Source organism: Monodelphis domestica, chromosome 5 (genome assembly GCF_027887165.1).
Source record: "Monodelphis domestica isolate mMonDom1 chromosome 5, mMonDom1.pri, whole genome shotgun sequence".
In the NCBI taxonomy this organism is placed as follows: Eukaryota; Metazoa; Chordata; class Mammalia; order Didelphimorphia; family Didelphidae; genus Monodelphis; species Monodelphis domestica.
The window spans coordinates 1,179,583-1,197,711 of record NC_077231.1 but is presented as its reverse complement, the minus strand read 5'-3'; the positions used below and the strand labels follow the sequence as shown (position 1 = coordinate 1,197,711).

Sequence of the window (18,129 nt, the reverse complement as noted above, 5' to 3'; positions counted from 1 at the left end):
GTCTTTGGGGCCGGGCCCCAACATTCATTTCTATTGTTTTGTGACTGTAATCACTGGCCCTGCTCAAGCAAAGATCACTCTGAAAAATAGAATACAAACAAAAATAGAAATCAGTTACTCTGAGACAATCGGAAATATAAGAACGAAGGGTATACCTGGACAGTGACCAGCGAGTAAACTGAATAGGGTAGGGTGATGATGTCCAGAAAAATGAAATGAAGACATGCAAAAGAGGACTGCATGGAGAGAAGGGGGAAGGAAAAAGGAGAAGGAGGAAATTATTGCTCAAAGAGGCATGAAAGAGCTCTTACAGAGGAGTAGGAGCAGAAGCAGGAGGGAGCCAGGCTTTCATCCAAATCGGCTCAAGGGGGGAAGAACAGACACAATCAGTTAGAATTACCCCACAGGCAAGAGGAGGGCAAGGAGATAAGCGAAGGGGACTGGGCTGATAGAAAAGGGGTATGAATCTTAAAACTGCTCATACTCTACCTTAGAACATTTGGTTAAGGCTATTCCCTTATTGTAACAAATGGAGGTACTTGATCAGGAATGTATTGGGAATCTTAACATTACTCCACCCATACTTAGGCATACTTTAGGGGAAGATAAAGGTGTAAAATTCCTTACTGAACAATGAAAAGTCCCCAACTCAAACTTATAGTGAGGCAAAAGCCCTTAAGCTTGGTGGTCTGTTTTTAGATCTAATACAAAAGGGTGCTAAGTACCTATAAAGGTTAAATTAATCACTAAAAGGTCAGGCAGCTTACAAAGGGCAAGCTTAGCAAGAGGTGTGAAGTTTTAATCTACTCAGAGAAGGTGATAACAAAAGAAGATGTGAATTAAGAATGGTCAGTCCTGTGGAAAACTCTACTGTGATTGGTAGATGTGAGAACTTAGGGGAGGTGACATAGGAGAAAATTCTCTTTAAAAGGAGGCCAGGAGTTCAGAAAGGGCCTCTGAACTTAGTTGAGTTTGGAAGCTGAATTAGAGGGTCTCTCTGAACACTAGAGTCTTGCTTGGGACAAAATCTTGTGGTGAGTGGATAAAAGACTGACTTAGTTTTCTCTCTTAAAAAGAAAGGCCTAGGCCATTTGGCCTAGGCCCTAGGCCTTTTCCTACTATTTCCTCTTACTCTGTCTCTCTCCCTTCCCTTAATTCCTTCATTCGTATTAATTAAAATCTCCATAAAACCCAGCTGACTTGGGTATCTTATATTTGAGAATTTTTCCCATTGGCGACCACTTATTTTTGATTTAAAATCAAGACACTAAAAATTATCTTTACCAGTGTGGCCAAAACCTTAGTTTGGTCATTTACACATTTTCGCGGTCACAGTTTATGGCAGACCAAGAAGGTTGTAAGGAAAACCCTCAAAAATTTCTGGGAAATCTCTTTCCTTTCTCTCTTTATTACTTGCTCTGCCAGTCAATCTTTTTAAATGTACTAACTTGGCTTCAAAACACAGCTGCAAGAGTGGGTGAGTAAAAAAAATTTCGATTTCTTCTTAAATTAAATAGAACACAGCTGTTTTAAATCTTAGCAACAGGGTTCCTGGCTAGGAGAGCTGTTTCTAAATATCCTTTCCTTTAAGAAGCAACTGCCTAAATTAGGATTAAGAATTACCTTGGAAAAGCTTTTGGCCTTGTCCTGCTCCCCATGTGTTTACTTTAGAAATATGGAGTTATAGCCGGCTCACAACTTAGTTAGCAACTGGCTTTCCAATAAATACTTTGTTCTTTTTACAGTACAAGCATTAGTCTGCAACTTACTTAACAGCTGGCTCATCAGCTCCATGACCAAACTTGTAAATATAGAATTCTTTGTCTATCTGAAATGGCTCATCCCTTGAAATTTATGGCAAAGTCTAATCGACATACTACTTTCCCTTGAGTTTTTGATTGTTGTAGCTGTAATATTGTATTTCCTTAAAAAACTCACTTCTCAGTCAAACCAACTGATTGCTCCTTCTAATATTCAACAAAATGCAGAATTAAGTACTCGGCTTGAGTTGTTAGAGATAAGTGTGGGGGAGCTCATAGCTTTTATGAAAAACACTAACCCTCCTAGCCAACCCACTGCTCCCCCTGCCAACTTGGCCTCAGAACCCCCTGCTTCTAACCAACCCACTCCTCCCCCTGCCCTTGCTTCCAATCCCACACCCCCCACTCTAAGTTCACACCCCACCCATCCTGATCATCCTAATGCCTCCACCTTAAGTTCACATCCTACTCATTCATCCAACCCTAACACCTCTGTATCCTTTCACCCTTCTTCCTTTGCCCCTCCTTCCCACCCTGCCCAATTCAATTCCCATATGCTTCCTACCTCTGATCCTTCTGGCACAATGGGACAATAACAAACCCTCTCCCTCAGTGTGCCCGACCCTTGTCTTTCTCATACCTACCCCATTGAGAATGGATTAAGAAGCTAGAAACAGAAACAGGAGTACCAAATAATTCAGATAGGTTATTCCCTTTAAGGGAAGTACCTACTTTTAATAAAGATGGGAACTTGGTATCTGTAAGACATCACACACCTTTTAACCCTGAGGATTTAAATAAATTTAAGGAAAATCTTCCATCATTTTCATGGTCACAGGGGCAAGTTGGGGGCACTAAACAAGGAGAAACAGGATGGAGAGGAATAGATGGCCATCATAATGGTGTCAGTGTCTCCTACAAAGGCCTCCTTTCTCACCTATGTAGAGAAAGGAGTCAAAGGTACAAGACTACAAGCCATTCCCTTATTGAAGAATGGTCAAACGACATGAACGGGATTAAGGCTCCTATAATCAGGCCCCCCAAATACCCTGAATTACTATTGATTAGAGAAATGCACATTGAAAGAAGTCTGAGGAGACTGAGTGGACTGACTCTTATGACAGGAAAGGAAACCATGGAGCAAGCTGGGGCAGGAATGCACTGGGGGGAAGGGGGGGTTCTTCTGGAGAGCACTTTGGACCCACCCAAAGAGCTATCAGACCATCCGTGCCCTTTGGTCCAGCCATACATTACTAGGTGTGTTTCCCAGATATCTGAGGCAGCTCTTTTTGTAGGAACAAAGAATGGGAAAATGAGAGGATGCTCATTCCTTGGGGAATGGCTGAATAAGCTATAGCATATGATTTTATTGTGCTCTGTGAATTTCAAAACTACTCCACCCCATTCAGACCATTCTTTAGAAGATGGGATTTAGCTATTTCCTGATCAATAACAATAAAGATACTTAGAATAACAGAATCAGGTCTTGGAAACTACAATCTCCACCCTACTCAGGGTAACAAGATTAGGAAGGGCTGCAGCAAAACTCAAGATTTAATTATTTGAGAATATGACCTTCAACAGACATGTACAAAAAGGACAGACCTCTGGGCAGTCCTAGGTCAAGCTAGAGCCACCCACCGTTGGCACATGTGAGACACAGGAAGTGAGGTAGAGGACAGCTCAGGAGTTCTCGGGACTTCCTATGAGGAGGGAGAGAGGTGCTTAGAGCCTGGTGCTTGGAGTAGGAGGAGCCCACAGACAGTTTTTCTCCAGTTTGGTCACGTGAGTCATAAGGACTGATCTCTTTTCTTGCCTCTGCTACCCAGGGCCTTGGGCCCACTTTGGTTCAGCCTGAGCAGAGTGGGTATTTAGCCCTCTTTCCTTCTCTCCCCTTTCCTTCTCTCTCTCTCTCTCTAATACTGCCTTCCTCCTGTTTGTAATTAAAACACCACAAAAAAAGTTGGCAGCAGACTTGAATGTTTCATTTAGGAATTACATAGCTGAATTCCTTGGCAACCTTAAATTAATATATATATATATATATATATATATATGTGTGTATATATATATATATATATATATATATATATATATATCAGTCTTTTAAAGGGATTTCAATATCACAGCTATAAGAAATAAAGAGGAGGAGGAGGAGGAGGAGGAGGAGCTCAGAAAAACCTGGAGAGACCTATGTAAACTGAAGCGGAGCGAAGTAAGCAGAACCAGGAGAACAGTGTACACAGTGACAGCAATACTGTACAATAAACATCAGTGAACAACGTGGCTATTCTAAACAATACGATGGGCCAAAACAATCCCAAAGGCCTCCTGATGGGAAGTGCCATGTGCTTCCAGAGGGATAACTGATGGAGTCTGAGGCCAGACCAAAGCAAACTTGATTTCTCTTTGTTAATTTTTTTGTTTGAGTTTCCTTCCACAAAAGAATATGGGGAAAATGTGCACACATAAATCTACAGGAGATTACTTACAAGAGACGGAGGGAAGGAATTCGAGACCTAAAACTTTTTTAAATGTTGGAAATTGATGTTACATGTTGGGGCAATTACATTGAATTAAAAAATGAAAAAGAAAAACATGGAAAGATTTGCATGAAATAATGAAAAGTGAAGCAGAACCAAGAGAATGTTATACATAATAAGAGCAATCCTTCTGAAGGATGACTGTGAGCATCAACTTCCAGAAGAACTGATCAACAAAAGCATAAAGGATGTGCTTTTTATGTATGTTATTGTATTTATTCTTATTTAGAATATACTAAAGAGTGCCTTCTCTAGTGAGCTGTGGGAGGGGAAGAGGAAGACAGCTCAGAAGTTAAAAGATAATTTTTTAAATTAAGTTTTAAAAAACAAGCTGTTTGAGCTAAAAGAACACATGTGCTAAAGTCTTACTAGGATCAACATCGTTGGCCAGTATCCTTGACGCCCCGCTCATTTTAGCGGCAATGGCTGTAGCTCCACATCCACTCCCCACATCTAGTAAAGATCTTCCCCTGACGACGTCAGGATTATCCAAGAGGTACCTACATAACAGAAGCAAACAACTTGGAGGTGAGCTGTGCAGGTGGACAGGTGAAGAGGGAGAAGAGTACAAAAAGCTCAAGGAATTTGGCAGGATAAAGATTGATCTGGCCTGGGAAGGGTGAAGCCTGGCTAGGATCAAGCTAGTAAGTCTAACACAGCTGCTTGGGGGAAAAACACTGGAGCTACGAGGGGAGGAAAGAGTGCTTAAGTTCTGCCAAAATTTCTGTTGTGGTTAAAAGTAATGGGTGGAATTCATGATATACTTTACTATTTATATACGATAAAATTTTATTAGTTACATTTAGTGTTTTTAAAAATGTTCTTGAGTTCCAAATTCTCTCCCTCCACCACGCCCTCCCCCAGCCACTGAGAAGGAAAGCAATGTAGCGGTTATCAAGGTGAACTCATACAAAGCATATTTCCATATTGGCCACGCTGCCCCAAAGACAAGGGAAATCAAAAGTACACGTCAGTTTGCACCCCAAAGTTCAACAGCCTTCTCTCTGAAGTTGGATAGCCTTTTGTATCATGGGCCCTTTGACGGTCTTCAGTCATTGTATTGATCAGACTAGCTACGTCCTTCACAGCTTATTATCTTATAATATTGCTCTTCTGTACAATGATTTGTTTCTCGTCAGCTTTTGTGATTATCCTTCAAGTGGTTCCGTTATATTCAACTTTTTATCACCCCAATTGGGGTTTTCTTGGCAAAGATCCTGGAGGTTGCCATTTCCTTCTCCAGGTAAAAAGTTGGCCACGTTATTCTGCATCTGTTCCTATAGGTCTTCCCAAGTTTTTCTGAAGCCATCCCCCTTGTCATGTTTATAGTGTTCCATCACAATCACATGCCCGAACTTGTGTAACATTTTCCCAACTGAGGAGCATCCTCATCATTCCTGATACTTTGACACCACCAAAGAGTTGGTATGAATATTTCCATATATACAGGTTCTTTTTCTTTGTCTTTATCTCTTTGGAATAGGACTTACTAGTGACATTACTGGGTCAAAGAGAATGCACAGTTTGATAGCTCTTTAAGCAAGGTGCCAAATTTGTTCTTCAGAATGCTTGGACCGGTTCACAACTCTACCAATAGTACATTAATGTCCCCATTTTACCATATCTCCTCCAGTATTTATCCTTTTTTCCTTTTCTGTCATCTTAGTCAATCTGATAGGTGTAAGGTAGTAGTTCAGAATTTTTTAAATTTGCATTTCTTTAATCAATAATGATTCAGAGAATTTTTTCTTATGCATATCGATAACCTTGATTTCTTGTGAAGACTTCCTGTTTATATCATTTGTCAACTGGAGAATGGTCTTATTTTTGTACATTTGACTTAGTTCCTAATATATTTCAAAAATGAATCATTTTTAGAAAAACTTGAAGAGAAGATAAAGAAATTGAAGGTATCAGAATAGGCAAGGAGGAGACCAAGTTATCACTCTTTGCGGATGACATGATGGTCTACTTAAAGAATCCTAGAGATTCAACCAAAAAGCTAATTGAAATAATCAACAACTTTAGCAAAGTTGCAGGATACAAAATAAACCCACATAAATCATCAGCTTTTCTATATATCTCCAACACAGCTCAGCAGCAAGAACTAGAAAGAGAAATCCCATTCAAAATCACCTTAGACAAAATAAAATACCTAGGAATCTATCTCCCAAGACAAACACAGGAACTATATGAACACAACTACAAAACACTCGCCACACAACTAAAACTAGACTTGAACAATTGGAAAAACATTAACTGCTCATGGATAGGACAAGCCAACATAATAAAAATGACCATCCTACCCAAACTTATTTATCTATTTAGTGCCATACCCATTGAACTACCAAAATACTTCTTCACTGATTTAGAAAAAACCATAACAAAGTTCATTTGGAAGAACAAAAGATCAAGGATATCCAGGGAAATAATGAAAAAAAACACATATGATGGGGGCCTTGCAGTCCCAGACCTCAAACTATATTACAAAGCAGCAGTCATCAAAACAATTTGGTACTGGCTAAGAAACAGAAAGGAAGATCAGTGGAATAGACTGGGGGAAAACGACCTCAGCAAGACAGTATACGATAAACCCAAAGATCCCAGCTTTTGGGACAAAAATCCACTATTCGATAAAAACTGCTGGGAAAATTGGAAGACAGTGTGGGAGAGACTAGGAATAGATCAACACCTCACACCCTACACCAAGATAAATTCAAAATGGGTGAGCGACTTAAACATAAAGAAGGAAACCATAAGTAAATTGGGTAAACACAGAATAGTATACATGTCAGACCTTTGGGAGGGGAAAGGCTTTAAAACCAAGCAAGATATAGAAAGAATCACAAAATGTAAAATAAATAATTTTGACTACATCAAACTAAAAAGCTTTTGTACAAACAAAACCAATATAACTAAAATCAGAAGGGAAACAACAAATTGGGAAAAAATCTTCATAGAAACCTCTGACAAAGGTTTAATTACTCATATTTATAATGAGCTAAATCAATTGTACAAAAAATCAAGCCATTCTCCAATTGATAAATGGGCAAGGGAAATGGATAGGCAGTTCTCAGATAAAGAAATCAAAACTATTAACAAGCACATGAAGAAGTGTTCTACATCTCTTATAATCAGAGAGATGCAAATCAAAACAACTCTGAGGTATCACCTCACACCTAGCAGATTGGCTAACATAACAGCAAAGGAAAGTAATGAATGCTGGAGGGGATGTGGCAAAATAGGGACATTAATTCATTGCTGGTGGAGCTGTGAACTGATCCAACCATTCTGGAGGGCAATTTGGAACTATGCCCAAAGGGCGACAAAAGAATATCTACCCTTTGACCCAGCCATAGCACTGCTGGGTCTGTACCCCAAAGAGATAATGGACAAAAAGACTTGTACAAAAATATTCATAGCTGCGCTCTTTGTGGTGGCCCAAAACTGGAAAACGAGGGGATGCCCATCAATTGGGGAATGGCTGAACAAACTGTGGTATATGTTGGTGATGGAATACTATTGTGCTAAAAGGAATAATAAAGTGGAGGAGTTCCATGGAGACTGGAACAACCTCCAGGAAGTGATGCAGAGCGAGAGGAGCAGAACCAGGAGAACATTGTACACAGAGACTAATACACTGTGGTATAATCGAACGTAATGGACTTCTCCATTAGGGGCGGTGTAATGTCCCTGAACAACTTTCAGGGATCCAGGAGAAAAAAAAACACCATTCATAAGCAAAGGATAAACTATGGGAGTGGAAACACCGAGAAAAAGCAACTGCCTGAATACAGAGGTTGAGGGGACATGACAGAGGATAGACTTTAAATGAACACTCTAATGCAAATACTATCAACAAAGCAATGGGTTCTAATCAAGAAAACATCTAATGCCCAGTGGACTTACGCGTCGGCTATGGGTGGTGGGGGGGAGGAAAAGAAAATGATCTATGTCTTTAACGAATAATGCTTGGAAATGATCAAATAAAATATATTTAAAAAAAAAAAGAAAGAAAAACTTGATGTAAAATTTTTTTATGTTCATTGTTTAGAGTACCTTTTAGTTAAATGTCATTTTCTTAATTTTGTCTTTTAAAATTTGTCTTTTAAAATTAAGTCTATTTTTGCTTTTGTTTTGCCCATGATTGCTACCCCTACCTTTTTTATCCTGGTTGAAACAAAAGATTCTATTCAAGCCCCTTATTTTAAATGTGTCTTTTTGTTTCAACTGTCTCATAAACATATTATTGGATTCTGTTTCTAATCCCTTTTGCTATAGCTGCTTCCTATTTTATGGGTGAGTTCATTCCATTCACAGTTATGATTACTGCATATTTTACTCAACCCTATTTTTTCTCTTTGTCCTTCTTTTTATCCTGCCCCTCCCTAAGTTTGGCTCTAGCCACTGCCTCCATTCATTTGCCCTCCCTTCTCACTTTGTTTTCTTTCCCCCTTCTCCTCTTTCAGTGCTCTTTAAGATAGGTTTCTACACCTACCTCTACATGTGTATATAATCCTCTTTAAACCAATTCCAATGAGAGTAGGGTTCAAATATTGCCTGCCCAACCCCCGATTTTTATCCTTTAATGTGAAAGCTCTTCCTTGCATGCCTTTTTTTTAGTAACACGTAGAAACAAATCTTGACCACAGTTTCCTTGATATTTTAGATTTCAAGTTTTCTCCCTCCCCTCCCACTCTCGCTGAGGCCACGAATAGTCCGATCTGATACAGGCTCCTTCTCTACTTTCATGTGATACAAGGGAAATCTCAGGGTGGAAGAGGGCTTCGGGAGCCTTTTCATCCTGAGTTACCGTGGCGACTGGCGTTGCGGAGAATGGTCTTTGCACAGCACTTGTTCTCCTGGCTCCCCTCACTTCACCTGAGTCTTCCCAGGCTTTTTGGAACTCATCCTGTTCACTGTTCTTTATGGTGCAATAGTAATCCATTACAACCACACCCCACGATTCTCCTGCTGATACATCGATCATTGACTGCCCAGAGAGATCAGAGATAAGGGAAAAGGACCTACGGGACCAACAGATCTTGAGCAGGTTGTTTTCTGGTGGCAAAGCCCTGGACAATGAGTCAAGGATCAATGTGTCGGCAGGAGAATTCCTGGGCCTGAGCCACAAAGGCCTGGCCCTCACCTTCTCAAACCTCATTAGAACAATGCGCAGTATTGATTCTAAGATGCAGAAGAGCGGTCAGGGCTGGGCCATGGGGGTCAAGGGACTTGCCCAGGGTCACCCAGCTGGGAAGGGTCTGAGGCCAGATTGGAACCCAAGACCTCCCGTCTCTAGGCCCGGCTCTCCATCCACGGAGCCACCCAGCTGCCCTCAGAATTGTAGAATTTCTGAGCGGAATAAAAATCACGTAGCCCAGCCTAATTATAGGATCAAAAGATTGAAAGCAGGATGGGATAATCAGGCCCTTCACTTTATGTAGACTACTGCAGTGGGAGAGGCAACGAGGGAAATCGCTGCCAATGGCCGTCCTCGTGTAGTGGGTTTAGGGGGAGTTCCGGTGGGCAAGTACCTGGTCAGGGCCTGGCCTCCTGGCCAGTAGATTGCCCAGTAGGGATCACTGTAGGGCCACAAGTCGCCTCTTTCCCGCCAGAACCTGCATCGAGGGGTCAGAAGCCGCAGCCGGATTTCTGGGGTGAGGTTGCCAGTGTTGGTCACTTCAGTGTTCTCTTCCAGGAAGGCCTGTCCTTCTGGGCCCAAGAAGCTGGTGGCGGCTCTGTAGAGGGGCTGCCTCCAAGGGGAAGGGGCGGAAGTGGGCCTCCTGGCCGTCCTCGGACAAAGGCCAAGAAAGCTGCAAGAAGGCCTCGGGGCAAGCGTCCAGCCTCGGCCCAACGCCATCGGCTACTTCTTCCTAAAAGGTGTTTTGGATATGAAGAGAGGGTTACTGGCATGGCGGCAGGGCCGGGCAGCCTCACCGCAGATGGAAGGGGGATTCTCTCCTCTTACGGTGGAAATCAAGGGACTTACACGGCAGCCGCTTCCCAGGATGAGGATAACGTCCTGTCATAAGGATGCCGCAATTGGGGCCCTTGGTCCATTTTTAGGCGTATTTTTTACGCAGCACTTTAGTTCTGATTCCTTCCCCAAAACAGGGCAAGTAAGTGCCAAAAAAGCAACTTGGGAAAATCGTGCATGGAGCAAAAGCAATATAACCAAAGAAAGAGATTTTTAGCATCAGCTCTGCCATTATATGGCCCTAGACAAGCCGCCACTTTACACCCTTGGCCTCAGTTTCTCCATTTGTAAAATTAGAAAGATACTATTTTGAAATGTATTTTAATAAAAATGTTCCCATAGAAAACTATTTCCAGGACTGTTGTAAGCACCAATTAGGATAAAGCGTATAAAGAGAATTGAGGTGGCCGGCAGGACAAGTGAATGAGAGATTGTAAAATAAGGAGAACTAGATGGTCAATGACTTTATCTAGCCCAGGCGATGCCCCAAAGCAGCCAGAAGCCCAAAGGCAATAGCAAAGGCAGCCCCTGGGCCTGGGCAAGCAGGAGAAAGGCACTGCAGCGTGACCGGAGCCCGGAGTGGTCACAAAGCTCCCTGGTGACTGCAGAGGCCACTGGGCGAGCCCAGCCGCAAGCCTGAGCATTCAGCCCTTCCCCCGGTGACTCATTTGTGAAGGCTCCCGTTCCTGATTCTCTGCAGGCTCAGAGGAAGTCGCCCGGCCCCAGCACCAAGCCCCATCGAGGGTGGGAGACAAGAAGGCCTCGACGCCTCCCACCCAGGGTGGCCGGTTCAATGTACAAAGGAAGGATACATGAAATGGACTGCTAGGGCGACATGACAGAACGGAGTCTCGAAGGCCTAAATTGGGCAACATGGAATTTTGCTCATTGAGGTCCCCCAGACTCGAGTTTGGTATTATTGGGAGTCCCTGGTGGAAATGGCCCGTGCTGCAGTGTGAGAACAACAGGCAGACGTCTGTCCTTGGGGAAAATCTCGGGCTTCAGCTCGGCATGGCCGCAGAGAGAGAAGCCTGGGGACTCGGTTTCCCCATTGTGCTCTTTCCTTGCCAATGCATGTCCGGACTTCATTCTGGGCCTGCCACCAAAGAGGGCGAAGGGAGTTTCTCTTCTGTTATGGTCTTATCGGGTCCGTCTGGGCCCTTGAAGAGGCGACAGTGGGCACTGTTGGCACTCCGGCCCTCCTCTCCCTCTCGTAGCCAAGCTCTGTAAGCAGAGACGAGGCCGACGCGCCACATCGTAGGCCAAGAACGCGCTACGCTGTGCATTGACAAGTGGGGAGCAGTCCCAGGACGAGGCCAGCAGGAGAAAACTGGCTCAGCTCTCTGGCTGCGTGGCTCGGAGCCGGGGAGGGAGCCTGGAGCCGACGTGCTCATCAGGCCGGCCGTCCACTCCCACTGCCGTCACCGTGCTCTTCACCTGGGAGGAAGTCCCGGGCCCCGAGATGAGGAAGTGGGAGGGAGGGAGGGCGCAGAAAGTCAGAGTCTGGAGGGGCCTTGGAGCTTCTCCCGTGGGTGGCTTCCCCACCTGTGCGTGCCGTTCCCGTTTGGCTGTCCCATTAGCAGGTGGGCTGAGCACCCCAGTGGCTCGTTCAGTTACGAGTTCTGTTTCACAAAGATCAGCCTACAGTGGGTCACACGCAGCCCCCGAGGCCATGGATCCGGCCCCCACCGCACTTCTGGAAGGGGCACCTCTTTCATTGGTGGTCAGTGGGAGGAGCACTGTATATGGGGGTGCCCCAAAGCGTGGCGTGGCTCACGTACAGCACTACTTCCGGTGACGTCATCCTTTGCTTGGCGCCTTGTTCTGAGAGTAACTGAACGAGAACGAGGCGCTGCACAAAGGGTTATGTGGCTGCACGATGGGAGACGTCAGCACGGGGAGCGGCGAGCTGGGGGAGGGGATTCCGCACTGTGTGTACTGCTGCCCGGTATAGGGGTGGCAGTGAGGACAGGCCCATCCCAGCCAGCGCTGCAGCCTCCGCTCTCCCAGACAGCCGTGCACAGTTTCTTTTTCTTTATAGTCCGGCCCTCCAGCGGTCTGGGGGACAGTGAACCGGCCCCCGTGTAAAGGCCCAGCGGCTGTCTATTCCCGATTCTGACGATCCCAGCCACGTCACGACAGAGAGATGTTTCCCGTACAGTATGACGCCGCAGGGCCTGCCTGGACTTCCCGAGTGTCCTCTTCCTGCTTGCGGAGTGGATTTTGAGAGCCGAGCGTGTGCCTTTTTGAGCTTGGTTCCTGCTTGGTGTGAACTTGAGAGAACCCGTGTCTACGACAGAGAAAAGATCTGCTCTAGATTTGGGGAAAACGGATTTTCGAAGCTTTCAGAGGAACAACAGGTCGGGTGAAGGAATGAATAAAAAAGGTTTTATGGCGATGAACGGTGACAGGACAAGCAGCTGTCAAGGGCAGGAGGCAAAGCGATCCATAGCCCAAGGTGAGATGCTCGCTGAAGTGCCTCCTCTCGCCCATCAGCTGAGTCAAGATGACCAAAAAGGAAGAAGAGAAGTGCTAGATGGGATGTAAGAAGAGGGGGGCGAATGCGTCCAAGCACTGCGTCAAACAATGTGCCCCCCCGGATGGCACAAGAGATCAAAGGAAGAAGTGCCCATCGGCGCAGACACAGGAAATCGAGAAACTGCAGGGACGCCCGCCCGCTGGACAACGACTGGACGCGTTCCGGGATATTGCCACGGATCCCTTCTGTGCCGCAAGAAAGGACAAGCACGAGGAGCTCGGAAAAACCTAGAAAGACTGACGCGGACCGAAGCAGGGAGGTAAGCAGAACCAGGACACTGGCCACGGCGTGATGAACGACTGGGAGTGCCAGCGGTTCTCAGCAGGGCGGTGATCCAAAGCAATCCCAAAGGGCCCCCCGCCTCCAGGGAAAGAACGGAGGGAGCCTGAATCCAGACCAAAGCAAGCCTTTCTCACTCTTTCTTAAGGGTTTTAGGTTTCCCTCCACAAAAAGATGCGTGTGGGGAAATGGTGTCACAACTGCACACGTCAAGTCTCCACTCGATGGCTAACCCTTTGGGGAAGAGGAGAAGGAGAGAGTCTGAGACCCAGAAGCCTTTTAAATGCCGGGAACTGCTTCTATTCTTTAGAGAAGCATTTATTAAGTCACAATCAGGAGCCAAGTACTGTGTGAAAAGCAGGCGGCGCCGGTCCTCCAAGGACTCACATTCTGGGGGGGAAGTTCATACCCCGAGCCCGGGAAGGAGAGGGGCACGTCTGGGAATGGGTGCAGTCCTGGCGATCCCCTATCCCAAATGAACAGAGAGATAGGAGGACGGGTAGAGTCCGGGCGGCAGGGCCGAGACGGGATCTGAAAGCACACAGAAGGGAACGGCCCGCTGGGGAGAAAAGGCAGGCAAGGTCTGCAGAGAGCGATGCACTGGCCCAGAGAAGTCACGGAGCGTCAGAGACGGAAGCATCAGCGGATGAGGATGCAGAGCCAAGATGAGTGCAAGGAGCTAAGGAGAACGGCAGCGAGAAGCTGTCTGGGAGGCAGGCCTTGAACCTGTGACTGAGCTGGGAGATGAGCTCTAAAGGCCCCTGACGGTGGCTGAAGCAGGCGCTCCCTGTCGGGCCTTTGAGCCTGGCCGGAGGTCCAGCCAGCTGTCCTGGACTCTGACGCCTCTGGAGAGCATCTGACCACTCTGCGCAACTCTACCTCCCTCGAGCCCAGCTTGGGAGCGGGACGCCTTCAGGACGAACAGTCCCTGTATTGAAGGGAAAGGAGGAAGGGGATTTGCCCAGAGCAGGCGCAGGAGTAGCTGCTAACAGACAAGAGGCAGAGCTGCGGATTAAGAGACAAAAGGAAGGAGGCAGTAGGAGAATGCCTGGCTGCCCTCCGGGAATTATCTCCAGGCTCTGGACCTGAACAGCATGCCTGGGTCCTGGAAGCACCAGGAAATGTCACTGTTGAGCTGTTAGCTTTTTCCCTTTGTAAACGAATTCTGGAAAAATGCTAAATAAAAGAAGCCTTTCTATTTCCAAATTAGAGCAGAAAAAGGAGGGCCACTTGAAGCAATGGATGGGGAGGGAGGGCTCATTACCTGCCTATGGGGGGCCGTCTGTTGCGGCTGTTGCTAGTGGATGGGGGGGGAGGGGGGGTCTTGGGTTCAAGGCCTGGCCTATCTGTTGAAGTTGGAGGGTATTTGGCAGAAATCTGAATCTGGGAAACTGGACCGAGGGTGGTCCCGACCCCAGAAATAAGGAAGTTCTCCATGTTGCCTTTGAAGCCGGCTCTGGGACACCCAGTGTTAGGTCCAGGATGGAGCAGAACCAAGGGAGGGATGGGGGAGGCCTGGGAGGGCTCCACAGCCTAGGAGCAGGGCTGCCGCAGCCACTGTGGAGTGCCTGGAGCTTGGCCCAACAAGGTCCCGCCGGGTCCCTGGGCTTTGATGCTTCCGGGGAGGCCTCTCAAACAACCCATCTAAAGCTGGATTAATCCTCTGCCTCTCCCAAAGCCCCCTGCTTGGCTTGGAGTCAGAGAACCTGGGTTCAAATCCTGACGGCTGCTCTGCCAGCTGAATGACCTCAGGCAAGTCACTTCACTTCTCTCGGCTTCCTTTTCTTCCTCTTTAAGGTGAGGGCTTAGCCCAGAACCCTCCGAAGTCTCTTTTGGGATCCTCTAAGCCTTAGATTACCTCCTCCCACTCTATAAACGCCAGCGAACTCCGGGAAGACCGCTAGAGCGCCTCACACCCTTCCCAGCCCTTCACCTCTCGTGGTCTCCCCGAGCGCCGCCGGAGGGGCTTCCCTCGGGGCTCGCTTCCGGCAGCGCACCCGCCTCCCAGATGGGTAACCCTGGTAACGCGGCGCCATTACCTGGATAAGCTTCTCCGGCCCCCTTAGTCAGGGGCCCCCACCCGGGGCCCAGCCTGGATCCAGGGCACGGACGAATCCCTTCCCCAGAATCATCTCGGGGGCGGGGTCAGCAGGGTGACTGCTCAGGCCCAGGACCGTAACGTCACTAGGGAGGGGGAGGGGCAGCGAGCTTCCCCGCCCCACGCTTTCCGTCAGGTGATGTCCGGCGCCCCTCCGCCGAGGCTCAGCTTCTTTCAGGCTGCCGCCTTCTAGGTTTAAAACGAGGGCGGCAAGAAAAAGAAACGCCTCTCCCTCCTCCCTCCTCCCTCCTCCCTCCTGCCTCCTCCCCAGAGCCTTCCCGCAATGCTCCATTCATTCAGAGGAGCGTGAAAGAAAGCGGAGGCGCGGAAGAAACCAAATGGCGGGGGGCTCTATCTACACATGAGTTTATCACCTCATTTTTCCTTTTCCTCTCCGAGAGAAGCAGCATCAGTTTCTCCAAAGGAGCGAGGAACCGTGAGCTTCCTTCTCGCCTTACCTCGCTCACAAACCTCCACTTCTAACTCTGCAACGCCGCGCTCTTCCCTCCCCTATTCCAGACACCCCTTGGGCTTCAACCATTTCCGCTTCCGGGCTGCCGCCCCCTCCCACATGTGTCCTTAAAGAGACATCGCCCTCCAACGGGTTCCAGATGCCAGTCTCCCAGGTCTCGGGCTGGCTTTACCCCTTGGGTCGGGGCCCCGGGGCGGGGCTCTGGGCATCACACTTGGGCCCAGAAGGAGACGCCGACTTCCAGATGCGTCTCTTCTTAAGCCCTGCCCTTCGGCCTAGGATTCGATGCCGAGGATGGGCTCCAAGGGAGAGTGACTTGTCCAGGGTCACACAGGCAGGGCGTAGCTCTCCATCCCCAGGGCCACCTGGCAGCCCCCCAGATACTCTTCTAGGAGTCGGTCCGCAAGAACTGGCTCTTGGTCTCTCGCTAGTATACGTTTGGTCTGAAGCCCCGCGGGCGCCTGTAATATTCCCATCAGAAGAGGCAGCACCACAGCGAGGGCTCCTCAGCGGGCTGCCAGATCTTCAAAGGGGGGCCCGGAGACCTGCAATGGGCCCATTTCTAGTCGCAGTTCAACCCCAGAGCCAGTTTCTCAGCCCCAATCCAGACTTTGCTGGGCCTGCCAGCTGCTTGCCTGGAACCTGGGGGGGGGGGGGGGGGCGGGGAGGAGCCGCGGTCCTGGAAGGCAGGGGGGCGGGTCCGGCCCCCGGACCGCTATTGACTGGTGGCCTCGACTGACGTCACAGGGGCCTCCCTGGGTACCAGACACAGGCAGGCTCTCCTGGCCGCTCCAGCAGCCCTTCTCCCAGACGCGGGCACGAGCGGCCACAGACAGCACTCGGCTTGCTACACGCAACTGCGTCCGTCCTCGGAGCTCTTGCTTCCATCCAGGCCTCTGGGGTACTCCTGAAATCCAGCCTGCGCCAGCAGAGGCTGCTTGGCCTGGGGGGAGGGGGGCTTCCTCTACTTCCGCGTTATTGTCTTCCCTTCCGGGGACCCCCCCCCCCCAGGGAGGGCCCCTCTAGTGGGCACATCCTTTGTTGCAGCACCATTGGAGCTTCGAGCGCCGGACCTCTGCCTCCGGGCTCCGGGACGGTTGTAGCCATTCCCGGGTGCCTTCTTCTCCAACTCCGGCATGCGCGTACCCGAGGCGAGGCGTTAGGAGGCTCTGACAAATCTTGGAGCTCCGAGAACTGTATTAGGAGAAAAGGGTAGATGGCCGAGGGAGGAGGCGAGCTCGGATACTCTGTGGCCTGGGGGCCTGCTGGGATCTGGAGAGGCCCCGGTTTCAGGACTAGCTTATAGGTTGGGACCCCCAAGCTGGTCCCGGGAATCCACCCGGAAGGGACCCTCGGGAAGGAGGATCCTAGTTAGGCGAGATCAGCAGATGCTAAGGACCCTCTTTGTCTCCGGGAGCCCGACCCTTCCCCAAGAAGACCCCCCTGGGCTGGGACCACCCTTTAGTATCCCTCCTGAGCAGCCCCTTCCCTTGCCCCCTCGCCTCTGGCTGGGATTCCTTTCCCCAGCTGGATGGTGTCCTGTCAGTGTGGCTTGAAGGCTCCCCTTTCCTTGGAGCTCTGGTGATGTCGGGCATCTTTCCTGCCCCTGGACTCCCCAGAGGGTATGTGGGTCCCCCGGTTTCTTTTGTCCATCTAGGGCGGGGGAACTCCCAGGGGCCAGAGTTCAGTCCTGGGACTCCGTGGGTGGCGCAGCTCTGTGGGGAGGCCTCCATCCCCGAACCCCTTTTGGCCCTCCATTAAGGAGTGAGCGTGACTATTGGATAGGTTTTTCCCCAGTCAACACTATGGGGCGGGAGTGTAGGGAGAAGACGGAGAGAGAATTGGAAAAGTGTTGGGGGAGCCTGGAAACAGAGGCACAAAAGAAGGGGGGAGCTATCCCACATTTGCATATCCTTCCAGTGTTTTCACATGCCGAGATGTGCCAGTCCTCCCTCCTTTTGTTGGCTCCTTCTCTGGGCCCAGGCCCTCCACACCCCCCTGGGACAGGACTGAGCCTGTTTGGCACAAAGGATTGATTTGCAGGAATTTGGATCCCTAAAGAACGCCTCCCTTTCTTCCCTTGAGAGCTGCCCATGCCTTCTCTAGTGGGCAGTGGCTCTTCTAGAAATGGCAATCCATTGCTTCTGAGTCAGAGAAATGAGCCCTGTTTCAGAGAAACTCCCAGCAAAGAGTTCATTTTAGCTGGATTACATAGGGCTGGTGAGGCAAGATTTACCCCCCAGGGTGCTCTAGCTGGACAGGAAGAAGAGCAAGGGCCACCTTTTCTCCCCAGAGGCTTCCCACAGGAGCCCTCTGTGGCCTCTCTGCCCTGACTCAGTGAAGGAGCCCCCGAAAGACCACAGATGGAAGTTACCCCAGACCAGGTGTTTCCTTCCCTCCAGGAGGACCAGATGTTTGGGGCAGATAACACAATGCTTTCTGCTCACTTTGGGGGGCG

The 18,129-nt window shown here is 48.6% G+C and overlaps 1 protein-coding gene across 5 annotated transcripts in view; it reads right to left on the bottom strand.

Moving 5' to 3' along the window:
* Positions 1–18,129, bottom strand: part of ETFBKMT (electron transfer flavoprotein subunit beta lysine methyltransferase) — a 34,948-nt gene that overhangs the window by 10,841 nt on the left and 5,978 nt on the right. The window contains exons 1-3 of one of the 5 annotated variants that reach the window (XM_007502533.3): positions 15,574–16,331; positions 9,841–10,179; positions 4,673–4,803 (exon numbers count right to left, since the gene is read on the bottom strand). In XM_007502533.3, coding sequence (XP_007502595.1) covers positions 4,673–4,803; positions 9,841–10,166 — 457 coding nt within the window. In that variant the 5' untranslated portion in view covers positions 10,167–10,179; positions 15,574–16,331. Of the gene's footprint in view, positions 1–4,672; positions 4,804–9,840; positions 12,759–15,140; positions 15,547–15,573; positions 16,332–18,129 lie in introns of those variants that run through there. The other 4 variants (XM_007502534.3, XM_007502532.3, XM_056797370.1 and 1 more) reach the window with 4 other exon arrangements.